This window comes from Lissotriton helveticus, chromosome 4_1, assembly GCF_964261635.1.
Source record: "Lissotriton helveticus chromosome 4_1, aLisHel1.1, whole genome shotgun sequence".
Taxonomy (NCBI): Eukaryota; Metazoa; Chordata; class Amphibia; order Caudata; family Salamandridae; genus Lissotriton; species Lissotriton helveticus.
Window position 1 is genome coordinate 926,665,687 of NC_136063.1, and position 15,433 is coordinate 926,681,119.

The window sequence follows — 15,433 nt, forward strand, 5'->3', positions numbered from 1 at the left end:
TCAGCCATCATAGATTGGTTTTAAATACCGTTTCCAAGATGGCCACCGCTGAAGTGCCTGTGTATGTAGGATGCTCTGCACTGCAAGCAGCAAAGAGCTTAGTAGCAGGGTCTGGAAAGCTGCTGGGCCCGCGCAAAATAAAAAATAAAGTAATTAAGCCAAATCTATATAATACAGGCAAAAAAGGACTTCTTGGGCACCAAGTCCCTAGCACTTAAGGGGACTACTTTCCTGACACATTTACACAGGAAGAATGCTGACACTCAGAGTGAGGGGAGCCAGTGGCTGAAGTGGGCTGTCTCATTGCCTAATTCTATGTACTTTGATGGGCGGAAGTGAAAAGTAAATGACAATACAACAGACCAATGGATAACCTGGGCTGACAAAGTCCCCGTATGTAAGAATGTACATGTATTTATTTTTAAGTAATTTAAACAAAAAAGGTTTTGGCTAGTGCCAGACATGAAGATGACACCCTCTAGCAATTCCAATTGTTGCTTGCACAATATAACATAGCTGTGACAATGAATTAAAGAAACTGTTATCCCTAGATGCAAAATGTGTATCATCTCCATGACACCTAGTGTTCAGCTAATCCGATGGCAGAGATGTAACAGTTTTTTTCTTTTTATGGAGAGCTATAGGAGGGCAAATTGAAGAATAAATGATGCTGTAGGCCCTAGGCTGTCATTGGTCACTGATTCCCTTATGTGCAGTAAAAGTCCCTTACCTTTACTTTGAACCTCCAGAGTATGTGTCTAGATGTGGGATATGGGTGCTATATAGTATTTTAAGCCAAGACTGCCATGCAGCAGCGGTTCTTCCATTAGGGCGGAGGAGTGTCACCCACCCTGCAGCCAGCGCAGCAAACATGAGGAATAAAATGGTAATACAATGATTTTTTTTTACCATTTTATTTTTCAGTGCAGCCAGGCCGAGCTGTCTGGTAGGGGTGGAGAGGGCCATTGCTGCTGACTATCAGCAAGGAAGGAGTAGTGTTGCTCACTTGAGTTTAAAGTGCACATGCCACTTTAGCCGGCTCTCCTGCGACGGCCAGCCTGACATGCACACTTTAAACCTCTCCATCCCAAGCTGTCTTAGATAGCTGGGTGAAGTGCATGCACAAGCCTCAATGCCTGTAGGAGAACTGAGCCAGCCCGCTCCAACCAATCCTGGCACTTCTATCACGTTGGTTAACAGCATCAGAGCATCATATGGGTTGGTTAGGGGAGTGGACTCTGAGACTCCTCACTGCCTTGGAGCCACAGAATGCAGGACCAGAATGGAGTATGTAAGTACTTTTTTTTTTTAAATAGTTTTTTTTAATTTTTGCCCACTGTCAGGCAGTGTGATAAACTGACACTACCTTGAGCTTCAAAGACCTCAGTTGTGGTTCGTTATAAACACTGTTTATAACGGACCACGATTGAGAGCTTTGGGGTTTCTAACAGTACCGGAAAGTGTTGAAATATTTGCCCGATTGCCCCACCACTTTCAAATACAAGCGGCTGCCACTGCACAGTTCCAGGCAGTGCTTAGAATATTCCATCAAGCCACAAGTCTTCTATAGCAGATTTATTTTCGCGAATTTCTGTTTCTCATAAGCCAAGGATGCAGCTTACAATACCCAGGTGTCGCAACTTGACCAGAGATGTGTGTTTTCAGTAGTGCACTCGCAGAGAACGAAGAAACTAAATTATGGTCTCAACCCTCAACAGTCAATTTAATATCGAGACGTCTGGTCTGGTGAAGATAAAATCTGAGTGATAGCCACTGTAAAATGAGGCTAAAACTGCCTCGTGGGGATCTTAACAGCAACTGAATTATTTTGCGGCAGTTTCTCTCTTAAATCCTGTGTTTTCTTTTCCTTCTGGTTCTCATTATCAGCTGACACTTTACGTAGAGTGTTCGCAATATTTGGCTGTTGGCAGACTTGGGAAAACAGGTCCTAATTGGTACCAGTATTGAACAGCGTGCTAAAGAGACAGTCCCTAAAGTAACAGATAAACAGCCCAGAGCCTCTGGGAATATACATTGACTTAGGGCAAAGGGTTACTGAATCAGAGTTCTTGAAAGAGTCAACTTTTATCCGAGGAAATGCATCAGGTTTTGACTCGACCTATTATATTGATCCACCTTCACCACACTGAAAGGGCTGAACTTAAGATCACCACTGTCTCTTAAGGTAACTGGAATTAGAACCATGCATGATAACCACATGTCAGATGTGTCCTGTTGATATTCATATATATTTTTTTTTATTGCAGGGAGTCCTGTACGATCTAGATAAGGTAAGTTACGGTCCCGTCTGCTCATGTACCAGTCTCATTGTCTTAGGAAAGAGAGAAAGGGCAGGCACCAGGGTGTTAAAGGTAGACAATAGTTCAAGAAATGTAGTGTAGCTGAAGTTATTTCGGAAAATGCCAATGGAACAAAGCAACATATAAGACCAGAAGTTGCTCTCAGGCACTTAGTGGTCCAAATACTCAGACACCTTCATGGCTGGCATATTGCACATTCAAAGTCCTATTTAATTTATAGATAAAAAATATTAGAGCCTTCATTACACCATGGGCTCATATCTACATTTGTGTTTACACCATAATCTGGACTCCGGATTAGCTAATTGCACACCATAAAGGTCTTTGCCCGCATGGGCCTGGCATGTTAAACCTGGTGCAAACCGTATGGGCGCCTAGCACACATTTCAAGTTTGCACGACTCGAAAGGGGGGAAACTACGCAGCAGTTGCGCTATTCCCATCTTCAGATCCAAAACGTAAACGTAAGTGCAACTTGCACATCTAATGAGTACCAAGCATGGCAGCATTAGTCTTTAATGTGTGCACAATTTGCTTATGAAATTCAGCACAAGTTGTAATGAGGGACTGTGATGGATGTTAGAGAGAACACAAAGCATTCCAAGTTTACACTCTCCACACAATGGAGGGGGTGACCACAGGGGCACGATTACACCTAGGTTATCTCTGGAGTGTAAACGAGATCGGGGAAAATATGGGCTAGTCAGCTGAAAAGAGCTAGGATTGTACATGTAGATCTGGGTGGCAGGAAACCTCCATGAGAGTTCAGTCTCCTAGGAATGTGCTGTTATGGTCCTATTTGTGTGTATCCCTTTGAGGAGTTATTGCCTTGTGTAGTCAAAAATTTCTATTAGCTGGGAACTGCTCTCTATTACAGTGTTTCTCACTAATGGAAGTGCAGAAAAACAACAAGTTCAGGTTCTGAGCAATGACATTTTAAGAAAAGATGCTGGATTGTGGTTTGAAGGTACTATTGGAAGCCTACAGTCCCACGTTTGTGTTGCAGCTAGTGTGCTAGTCTGTGCCAGGCATCCATTTGTCCATTTAGTCAACTAGAAAGTCCGCTCTAGCTTTAAAAAGAAGAGGCGTGCTTTTTTAGCACTACTTGCCTAGTTATAACACCACTAAAATGTTTCTGTTTTTCTTGTATAATAACATTTTCTGTGACTTTTTTTTACAGCAAATCAAAACAATTGAAAGGCACATACGAAGACTGGAGTTTCACATCAGCAAGGTAACAGAAAACATTTTCAACTTCCTTGATTGTTCTTTTGAATTCATGCTGAAACGATGGTAGACATGTAACACTGGTTTTGAAAGGATCTATCAAATTGCCAAGGAAGGTGTTCCATATATTAGGGCATGTTTGCAATAATGGTCAAAGTAAGACCAGTTCCTTGATTAGAGCTTGTCCAGACTCCTCATGTGGTTTAGAGCGGATATGACATACTGACGGACATTCTTGGGCAGGCAGCGCTGTATAAGATGATTACTTCCCCCGACTCTTGCATGTACTGCAGAACTCATAATTTTGGGTACCAGAGACATGTTTCTGTAAACTCGATAGACTAGTGCGATCTCTATTGTGTAACGAGGGTGCAGTCAAGATCTCTCTTAATTAGCTCAGATGGGATTATGAGGTTGGAGTCTCACTACTGGGTATAAGAAAGTACTACTGGGCAATCCAGTTACTAATGGGTAACCATCCCCAGAAGGAACACTCCCAGATGGCGGCAGAAGTGCACTGGGTCATAGGACCTACCTCAGGGCAATGTATGGGAGGGGGACCTTGAGAACCCTACCCGAAAGTACAAGAGCAGTTTTAAAGGTTGGACCACTTCTACCAGCTATAGGGGTGGCAGGATATCCCAGCCCTTGAAATGCCCTAGTGGAATTAAACACCTCTACATGATCTTGGTGCACTGTCAGGGTTCAGAAAATGAAACCAAGAAACCTACTGAGATTAACGTGCACACAAGCATGATGGTCTAAAATAAAAAGAGAAACTATCAATTGTCCAGTAGAACTCCCCATTGCAATAAAGATTGCAAGCATCCCTATTAAGGAAACACGATGTATCTTCGAAGTACAGAACACTATGAAGCACATGTCGCAGCAACGAATGGACAGGTTGGAGAGAGACATTGGCTGACGATGGGATGGGAACTGGACATAAGCGTGCAAGTACCCAAGAGAAGTTGCCATCAGATCAGGGCTTAGGCTTATAGAAAAAAAATTACATTGCAAATAATTGGCCAGAGAAAAGATGGCACGATTTGGACTTTAAGCATACAATAGATGCTTGAGACGATGTGGTCAGGTGGGTGCATTCGCCCGAACGTTGTGGGATTGCCCCTGGATTCAGTCATTCTAGAAGGTTTTCTTCTAGTTTACACGATAAATCTTATAAATCTTTGCATCATCAATACCGTTTGCTTGCTGTATTACCCTGTACATTGGCAACCTGAACAGGAAACAGAATGAAGAAAACAGGAAGCAGAATAACAGCTGGTGCAATGCCCCGATGAGTAGAAACTCTGTCACATTTTCTTTGAAATCACTCTTACTTTCTGACCTACCCACGCCCCACCCTCCTCCTCCCTCCGTGGTCCAAATTATACACATACCCTGCCCGCAGCTGTGAGCCATAACCTGCTTTTCAGCAGCAAATGGCGGTCGTTATATATAGCCCCTCTGGAGGATGCGAGGTCGCCACAGAGGTCAAGCATGCAGCAAGTGCTGAGAGCACGCTGCTGATAGGGCTATTTTTGAAGCCTGGCACTCCATTGTGTCTGTTTGAGAGGCGATAAGCTTCTGTTTGCTTCTGTAAGAGGGCCGGGAATTTCCTGGCTCTTCTGTGTTTGTCTTCTAATATAATTCGCTGTCTTCCAGTAATGTGCTGCCCAAGCTCAGCAAAGCCAGAGGGCCTGAACCTCTCTAGAATCCCTCAGCCCATTAAGCCCACTGTCCTAAAACCATATTCGGGTGATATTTTTGTCATCGTGGGCAGTCCTATCCTAAAAAAAAGTTCTAGTTGAAAACTATTGTTTTCTAATGTAACCAATTACCAAGTATGTGATTTTGGCCGTTAAATGGCCTGCAATGGATTGCTGCTGATTCAAGCTCTATCATAAAAATGGGTACTGCTGTCTGACAATATTTTTGTTTTAATTGATATTTTCTATTTAACTCCTTCCGTGCTCATGACGAGCTCAGCTCGTCATGAAGCACGGTGCTCGGGTGCTCATGATGAGCTCAGCTCGTCATGAGCCGTGGAACGCTCACAAGCGGGGCTAATTCCCCCGCTGTGCTGAACGTTCCACGAAAACGGGCGCGGTCATGATGAGCTCAGCTCATCATGAGCACAGCGCCACCGTGCTGCGTGACGAGCTCAGCTCGTCACAAGCACCGTAGCACTGTGCGCGCCCCCTCGCCCCCCAGCACAGCGGGGGAATAACCACCGCTGCGAAGGGGTTAATCAGCAGGATTTGCATTGTTTTTCCATCTGATATTGTTAGTCAAAAATTCAAAACCCAACATGACACTTTTCTTGTATCCAACACAAAACTTTTATAACTGGTCAACTAGCATTTTAGTCAGGGTGTGTGCTGTCTCAGAAATATATTTGAGTAAACTGGGGTAATTCACATGCTTCAATTGTTTTAATAGTACTGACTGAATATCCGTTTTAGGACAGTGTGTCCTAGAACAAGTGGTGGTGGTGGTGGTGGTGGGGGGGGGGGGGGTCCTTGCATTGCACGCCAAGTGGACTGAGTTTTTGCAGTGGGAGAAACCTGTCCAACCTGATAAGTGACGTATGATGTTACCTCGGATGCGATGGCATTGTAATGTATAAAATCTGATGTGTGACGTGGTATAGACCGCAGTGAATACTTTCATTGTTGTGGTTGGGACTTCTGCCTGACCACTCAGAGTAATTTAGCATAGCACTTGAATGGCTTCTTAGTGAGGTATACTACATTGGTGGTACCTACAAGTTATGTTGTGTGTTGTTATGAGCATTTCTATAGAGCACGCCTCCAGTTTGTATGACCTTGCAGCAGTGTGTGATTTCAAGGATGGGCGAGGCCTCTGAGCGATGTTTCCTCACAGACCTGACAGTGAGTTGTCAGATAGTTAATCAGAATGCTAATATTGGTCAGTGGGCTCTGTTTTGCACCCGAGGAGCCATATGGGAATTAAAAAATGTTGACTCTGAAAAGCTACCACGCTTTAAAATCCTATTGATTGTGATATTTCACTACTTTCCACTTAGAACTACCACATTCTGCTCGCTGTGGTCAGAAAAAAACCTTTTTGCAGAGTCGATATTCAAGAATGACATTTTTAAAAATCTGCATACTCCTCATTCAAATTAGGCATTTCCATACATGGTCTTCCTGGTATGTGATCATCAGAGCGTAGGAGTGGACAACAAATAAGAGTGCCTCTTCAGTTTGCTTTTCTCCCCTGCAAGGCTTCAATCATAGGACGGGAATTGGACAATGGGGACAGGAACAAGCTGAAGGTCCAGCCTCTTCGTTCGATCCACCTATCCCATAGCAGTACTCCTGAGCCGTGTATATTTGAAATGAGTAAGCCGGACCATCCACTCATCTTCGAGAACCTGATTTCTCCTTTGCTCTCCAAAGTCCTCTTGACGTTCCTGATTAGCACTTATATTACCACTCGTTTCACACTACTACTTCCCTTGATGCATCTCCCTACTGATTGTCCCTTCCTCTGCAGTGCTTTTCCACACCTGATTTCATAGTTTCTTCCCAGTCTCCTTATGTTCAGGAATTCCCCTTGTTTTAATCTTTTCACACCTCTGATCCTCATTCGGACACATTCGTAGCTCTCCCTCAGCTAGCCCACGGCACCCTCCTAATGTCCGTGCCTCTTCACACTCCTGAGTCTCATGGACATCATTTAGGCTGGAGCAGCTCCACCGTTGCAGCGGCGGAGAATTGCCCCACTTAAATGCCCCCCAAAGCCCCAGAGATAAAAAAAAAATGGTGCATCATTACCATCTTATTTGACATCATCCCGTTCTGAACAGAGTGTCCGGACAGGGAAGGGCCTGCTTAGTGGCAGCAGGGAGGAGTAGTGGGCAGAAGGCTGCCTGTGCACTGCATAAAGTGTTCATGTCTGTATGGCCAGCCAGATATGTGCACTTTAAACCTCTCAACCCAGCAGTCTTAAGATAGCTGGTTTGAGAGCAAGTGCAGGCCTCCAGTGCGATGGGGAGTGCTGAGAAAAGCTGCTCCCTCCAATCAGTATATTCAAAGCATGATACATATGTTATACACCATTTGAAGTAACAGGCTAGTCTTCTAGCAAGTCCTGCACAGGGCCAACATGTCTTGCTGAAAACTAAAAATACATTTGATGTGTATTCGATTGCAACCCAGGGATAAATAAAAAATCCAACTGGTGTAAAATAAGATTGGTATCAATGGTGTCAGAGTCATCATGCTTTGAATATAGTTTAGGATTCCCACCTCTGTACTCCCTAACGGAATCATTCCCCTGTTTTCTTAACGGCTCCCTCCAATCAGGGCACGGCTTTCATGCTGGCTAACAGCATGTGAGCAGTGCTAGGATTGGGCAAGGGAGTTTGCTGGTGCCCGCTCTGCAATCCACAGAAGAAGAGGTCCAGAGCGACGAGGAAGGTAAGGCACGTGTTTAAATTATATATTTTTTTAATATAAACTGCACGCACCCCCCCCCCCCCTTCTCTTAGGCTCCTTATTCCCCTGTGTTCCCTCTTTCCACTGACTCTGTATGAGGTTTCCTCATCCATTTTTGTATTTCGGTCACACTCCCAGCGTTCCACTGCAGTTCCCACTTTTCTTTTTCTGCCCCCTTAAACTCCTGATCTCATTTAGCCATAGTCATTGTTTTATTTACTTCAGAAATCTACTCATAAAATTGCCTTTGAATAATTACATGAAATATTAACCACTTTAATGTGCATTGTTAACTTTTTCACAAGCGAGTAGACCGGTTAAATACATCGTTCTCAGGGTAATCCTAATGCAGGAATAGCTTCTTCACTACTTAACAGTTACTGTTTCAGTTAACAATTCTTTTTAGGCTATTTCAAATATCACTTACCCAAAGCCCCCCCCCAGTGTACCTTGCTATGCAATATTTATCCAGATGAATGTGTTTAATGTGTAGTGGCCAGTTCGTCAAGGTGTTTGCATCAAAGTTGTCTTTCTCAAGTCCGAGGAAAGAGAGCCAAGGAAAAGAAAATGACATTCGGATGCTTTCCACGGGTTCGTCACACTCCCGGGCCCTCTTCAATTCCCCACTAATCCTTTTTGGGTTCAGGAGTAGCGTGCTACTCGCCAAAAAGCGATTTGACTGCTCGTCAGGGGTAGTAAGTGCTATATAGATGCAATTACAATTACCATTCCCAGACCTATCACAGTGGGATTCTCTCACTCTCTGCCCCTGGCCCACACTCTCACTCTGGATTGCCTTATTTTCTTCACAGGATTACCACCTCAACCCAGGAAGTATTGGTTCCTAAACCTAGCTTTTCATTTACAAGTCACTGTTATCAGCTACGTCAGCAATCGTGGCTCATTGAAAACACCTTATTCTTACAACTCTCAGAAAACATCAGGTTAAAAAATGAAAGCCCATGCCTGGAAACATAGGTTTGGATAACATGTCACTAGATCGCAACTCTATTGGCTAGGTTAAATCTGTCTAATGCTTTTTGATATTGTTCTCATTCTGCCCTGCTGTTTTACATTGATGCACTGGTCTCTTTTATTATACAGTTAATTAAAACCGTAACATACAAACCTCATATTGGTACTCAATAAAATTAAGGATTAAAAGTTGAATACACATTACAAAATCTAGCAACACGAGATAAATGTCAATTCCAAAAACAGCATTCCAGATTGATGACAATATATCACAATTAGCCATTTAGTCCAAAACGAAAGTGTGTAGTGCAGAAGGCAATAACAAAAATGTCCCAATGCTTGTTACTGATACCGATAACTAACTTTCATCAAAGTTAATTTGTACAATAACAATATAAAATAGAACTTGTCAATTTCTTAGTGCTGGGCTGTGTGCAGTGCAGTTAAAATAATAACAAACTTCCCAGCCTCTGCTAGGACTTGAGCTGAATTATTACTGAAGCACAAACCAGATGCTTCCCTGCAATGCCTCAGTAACTTTTCCCGATAGACTGGGACCAGTAGACGTCGATGGTCGTTAGTAAGATGAGGGCAACAACATAGCAAATGTAACCAGGACTCAAGTGGATAATTACAGCGCCTCCATGTTAGCTGTGATGCACTTCTCGAACTTGAGTTTAATGTGATTGCATTCGTTCATTTATTGAACAACTGATCACATTAAAATGCATTGCTTTTCATAAAATTAACCATTGTGCAAAAGAGTGGTCTTTCCTATGCTCTTCCATCAAAGCACTCATATTTAAGATTACTATTCAAGTAGAAGTGAAAAAGATCGCGCCCCTGTCAGCAACGTTGGATTTTAGTTCCATGGATGTAACGTGTCATATTTTAAAGTAGATGATACTACCTGTGGCTGACTGTCCTCTAGTATGTGTGAATTGACCTTTGGGGGCAAGCAAGATCGAGACGGTGTTGCTACTAGAAGAATAATGCTTAATGTGATTAGCTTGTTTGTCTGGTGTTTTGCTGTAAGAATGTTTCGTAGGCACATTCAAGATGACAATTTGCTGTTTGGGCTTTGCCTCTCTGGTTACAATAAACCATGTTTGAGCCCATTTGTTGTTCTCTGGCGCCCTCTTGTGGACTGCAGGTCCGGCGCCAGGTGGCAACGGTTTACTGCCTTCAATGTTCCATCAAGCTTTTTGTCTGCAAATTAGGACGAGATTTATATTAACTTGTATGGCCACTGATTAAAGTAAAAAAAAACTGTTAGTTAACTGTATTATAAAAAAAAAGTGGTTGTTCTGTCTTTTCCTCCCTCTGATGGAAAAATATCAATTTAACTGAACAGTTATTTATTTTATTTTTTAAAGTGACTTTTTATTGTTCCAAACTATTTCTAAACAATATTCTTGTTGCTGGTGCTCCTGTGCCAGGTCTGGGATGTCCGAGCTCATGTTTTATTTTGTTCTCTGCAGGTGGATGAGTTATACGAAGCATACTGTATCCAAAGGCGCCTGAGGGATGGGGCGAGCAAGATGAAGCAAGCGTTTGCAGCTTCTCCTGCCAGCAAAGCAGCTCGAGAGAGCCTGTCTGAAATTCACAAGAGTTTCAAGGAGTACACCGAGGTGCTGCCATAGTTCATTAGTGCAAACAAATTACTTTAGCCACCCTGGCAAACATTACAATGAATACCTACAAGTATTCTGTAAGGGCACACTTTAGCAGTTGCCCTTGGATCCAATGTACTGTACAAGAATTAAATAAACTTGATGAAAGTGTAATAAAATAGTTAGCATCTTGACCCAGCAAATGCATTTACTTATCTTTCACAAATGCAGCAAATGTTTGCGTGACACTTAATTTTATGGAAGTGGCTATGAGTAAGCACTCAGATTTTTTTCATGTTGATGATGCCAGAGTGGTAATTGCCCTGGTAAAAGCAATTTAACCTCCTCCCTAGACGGTACACGTGGGTGCGGAGAGCTCCTTGTCTCGCCTTTGTGCTCGTGCTCATGGAACCCTCCCAGAGAGCAGGGCCCGCGGGATCATTTCTTGAACTACTGATTGCTCAATGATTGCTGCAAGGATCCGGAGAAAGGTCTATGCCCCCCAAATCTTAATACATTGCAATATGTCCACGCCACCAGTGCCAATCACCAGATGCAAAGTCCTATTAAATATAGATTATCTATATATCGCAATGGTTTCACAAAGAATAGGAGTAGAGGACTATCCATGTCAGGGCTTGTCATGCAGTGTTTAGTGTATACTTAAATTGGGATGAGAATCTGACTGAAAAAGCGGTGAGACGGAGGGCCCGATTCACAAAGGTTAACTTAGATCTGAAGTCGAAGTTTAGACCCGCAGTCTGCCTTTAGGCCCGGAGTCTGCCTTTAAGCCCGCAGTCTGCCTTTAAGCCCGCAGTCTGCCTTTAGGCCTGCAGTCTGCCTGCCTTTAGGCCCAGAGTCTGCCTTTAGGCCCGGAGTCTGCTGTAGACCCGCAGTCTGCTGTAGACCCGCAGTCTGCCTTTAGACCCGCAGTCTGCCTTTAGACCCGCAGTCTGCCTTTAGGCCAGCAGTCTGGCTTTAGGCCCGGAGTCTGCCTTTAGGCCCGCAGTCTGCCTTTAGGCCCGGAGTCTGCCTTTAGGCCCGGAGTCTGCCTTTAGGCCCGGAGTCTGCCTTTAGGCCCGGAGTCTGCCTTTAGACCCGGAGTCTGGCTTTAGGCCCGCAGTCTGGCTTTAGGCCCGGAGTCTGGCTTTAGGCCCGGAGTCTGCCTTTAGGCCCGGAGTCTGCCTTTAGGCCCGCAGTCTGCCTTTAGGCCCGCAGTCTGGCTTTAGGCCCGCAGTCTGGCTTTAGGCCCGGAGTCTGCCTTTAGGCCCGCAGTCTACCTTTAGGGCGGCAGTCTGCCTTTAGGCCCGGAGTCTGCCTTTAGGCCGGCAGTCTGCCTTTAGACCCGAAGTGCTATACCTTTGTGAAGACCTTCTCCTTGTAAATGTAATGTATAAATACTAACTCATTTTTATTGCCTCCTTGTGTACCCTTGATTAATTAAATTATCTGTTGGTCATGAAACTACAAGTATTTTGTATGATGTGTTTAAGCCATGTCTTGTCTTCCTGGGTAAAGACTTTCATTTTGCTTCTACTGATTCCCACTTGAGCTAAGAAGAGTCTTGCATTCTGTTATTTATACCGTGGTGCTGCCCGTGGCCTGCACCACCTATCTGTGCGCTTCAGTGAGAGTACATTAGGAGCTTGTCTTGTGCCAAAGTGCTTGTGTGTCCTCCTAAGACTGTCTTTTCTTTTTTTCCTTCCTGCAGAATATGTGTACAGTAGAAGCGGACATGGAGAGCCTTCTAGGGGAGTTCCACATCAAGATGAAAGGTAATGGCATCATTTGTCATCCTCCATTGCAGAATAGCTTTGTGTAGGGTGCTTCCTGCCATACCCAGACAACTTTCAGAACATGAAGGATGCTCTTTGCCATGAAGAGCTTTTCTGTGCCCAAAGGCCTTACAAGGTCATCGTCTCTCTGATAATCAACTACCACTTGCAGGTCTGCCCGGGGGCAAATCTGACCAAGGAGCTTGGTATGCTATATCTCTGCCTGTTTTTGTTGTTCACTTAAATTCGTTTGTATCAGAGCGTCTGTCTGTGTTCCATGTGCTGTAGAATGTTTCAAGACTGCCTTTTAGCTGGTACCCACAGATCGGTGCCAAGGCATGCTCGATTAAATCGAGAGCTTTTATTCCCAGCATCGTAGGCCAGATAGTGATGCAGTGATGAAGTTTGATGTAGTGAAACTTTACTGTAGGTTAGTTAAGAAACCGCAATGAATCTTATGAAAGGGTCTGAAAAGTACTTGTGACATAAGCAGTACTGGAAGAAAAGTAGGAATAGATTAAACCGCACGGAATCACCAAACCACTGATCAACAAGTGTTGGCAAAGCAAATAAGTCTGCCATGGGCTGCCAGTCCTTAGCTTTTGTCAATGTTTGTTTTGTTGTGATTTTGATAAAACTTTGTTGAGCAAGCTGCTGTGCCCTCTTCAGTCCAAAACAAAATAATTGGCTAAAAGCTAAAATATTTTTTGGTCTCAAAGAGCACACATTGCCATAGTAGTCCCTGGCACTGAAGAAACTACATTTTATCCGAATGTGCTGCTTGTGATAGATAGGACATAATGCCTTAACTCGCAGTGACTGAAGTGAGCTGACCGATTGCCCATACTGTATGCTATAGTAGGCTTAAGAAAAATGTAAGTGAGACACGACCAGCCGATGGATGAAGAGGGATGACTGAAATATAGATATCTTTACTAACACTGAATTTAAAAAGGAAGTCTGAAAACCAAACATTGCAAAAATAAAACCTTTCTGAAGTTAAACACGAAGGACCCAGTTCAAACCAGTAGGCCTTGGTACAATAAGCGATTTCTAAATAATTCAGATGTGTGCAAACTAAAACAAAACACGGATTAGCTGCTCAGGATTTTGATTGCATGGGAAATCTATTTAGGAATTTCGAAGGGGGCCCTTGTCCTAGGTCCATGGAGTCAAACTAGGCATAATCATTGGACTCCATGGACCTAGGACAAGGGCCCCTTCGAAATACTGTTGGTCCTGCAGGTTGAAAAACACTTAGATGGAGTTGGAGTTATAGCATGCTTGCATCCTATCCTCCTCCCTCTATACTTTTGGGATGCTCCTTCCGCCAGTAATATTAATTCGTGTTTTGAAACGGGAGAGGGCAAAGATTTGAAGTCTTCTGGCAGGCGACACGCAAGGTGGTTGGCGATTCTGAAAGGAGGGCAAGGCAAATGAGGACAAAAAAAGAAGAAAAAAAAAAGAAATCGATTTAGGAATAGGGTTGTTATGTCAGTTCATTTTTGCTACATTCAAGACTGGTCTGTGGTGCATTATGCTACCTACAGAGACCTCAGGGAAGGACGCGTTCCCAAGGAATATGTTATTCAGAGGAGTGCGAGAACTCTAGATGGGAGAGTGCTGGGACTCCTCCTCCTCCTGCCCCACTCAAGGCATGAGTTAGAAACGCATTGAATATCGCACAAGGGCCTACATTGTGTCTGTGTCACAGGATGACCACCCTTAAGGGCCAGATTAAGTCAGGGTTTCAGTATCACCAATGGATATGCAAATACCCCCAATTTGGATGCATCATTTGCAAAATTACCTCATGAATATTCACTGTGGGAAACTGGAATGTTTTACTTGATTCTGCCCTCGAGGATAAGCATTGAATAGCCGTGGTCAAGAGCATGGCTTAACCTGGTTGCAGTTTGAAGCAGAGTTGGACGGGTACGGAACATAGGCCCGAGCACCAAAATAAAAGTGGCCGCCATTATTGCATTAGAAAGCTAAGAAAGTGGGCTATGCTTACAAATTGTGGCAGTTTTAAACTTGTGAAGAGTTGCTGTTTAAGGGGTTTGCAAGCTGTTAAAGACTGTATGGAAGTCAGCTTGCTGCAGGCAATTTTTGTTTTAAAGTCCGGTAAATCATCAGTAAATAACCGAATCAGTAGACCATAAAACAGGCCCACAAATAGCCAAAAAACGCTACACACACTGGCCTGTCAGTTTAGCCCATCGTGCACTGCCTAGCTGCCCTGCAGGCCAGTCCGACCCTGATTTGAACTAGTAGCAAAGTGTGAAAATCCATTTAGAGCCAAATGAACAAAGGCCCTGGACAGATGCAATACCTTACTAATAATCTAGGATGCAGTAAACTGTTGGCACCACTGCCTGTAGCCCTTTTTCCAAACAGGTCTGACATTACTTCATTTATAACACACACTGTGCTTAAAACTGTTAGTTTTGATGGCTATAACTGTGCTGGCTTAATGAATCCTCAAGATACAGTCACAACAATGAAAGAGCTTTCTGCTTTGCCATGAAATTCAGGTAAGTGGTTTTGGAAAGGCCACTGACCGGTACTTCAATGTTGACAGCTTCTGTACCCTCACTCAGCACACTGGCCCAGTATAATCCTTTCGAGAATATAAGGGGGAATGTCCTATCGAGGTTTGGCCTATATCTCATATACACAGTCAATGGTTTGGGTAGTTAACAGAATGTCGAACTTGTGTGATTTTCTTTTTTTATGTTCTCACTAAAATAGCCAGGTCTATTTGTGCTCCTGGGCTTCCTGGTAGCTGGTACTGGCCCGAACCTGGCTTGTGTGCATTTCGATCTGAATAGAAGAGGCGACTTTGAGAACTAAAAGTTGTAGCTCAATAGTAAGACCATAAAATTAGCAGGCCACTGAATTACTAGTGTCAATGATAATGGGGCTAGGAAAGGACACGCATGCTATGAAAGGGCAGGGGAATTAGCAGGTGTCATGGGGCACATAAATGACCACTATATCGGTAGGGCCCAGGTAGCATTTTCTAAGTTTTGAGTACCAGATGGTACCAGCACG

General features: G+C 43.7%; 1 protein-coding gene across 5 annotated transcripts in view; it reads left to right on the forward strand.

Moving 5' to 3' along the window:
* The window catches only part of RIPOR2 (RHO family interacting cell polarization regulator 2), a 612,501-nt gene that overhangs the window by 334,397 nt on the left and 262,671 nt on the right, over positions 1–15,433 (forward strand). For all 5 annotated transcript variants that reach the window (XM_078687528.1, XM_078687531.1, XM_078687533.1 and 2 more), the window contains exons 5-8: positions 2,268–2,291; positions 3,501–3,554; positions 10,470–10,619; positions 12,313–12,376. In XM_078687528.1, the coding sequence (XP_078543654.1) occupies positions 2,268–2,291; positions 3,501–3,554; positions 10,470–10,619; positions 12,313–12,376 (292 nt within the window). The remainder of the gene's footprint in view (positions 1–2,267; positions 2,292–3,500; positions 3,555–10,469; positions 10,620–12,312; positions 12,377–15,433) is intronic.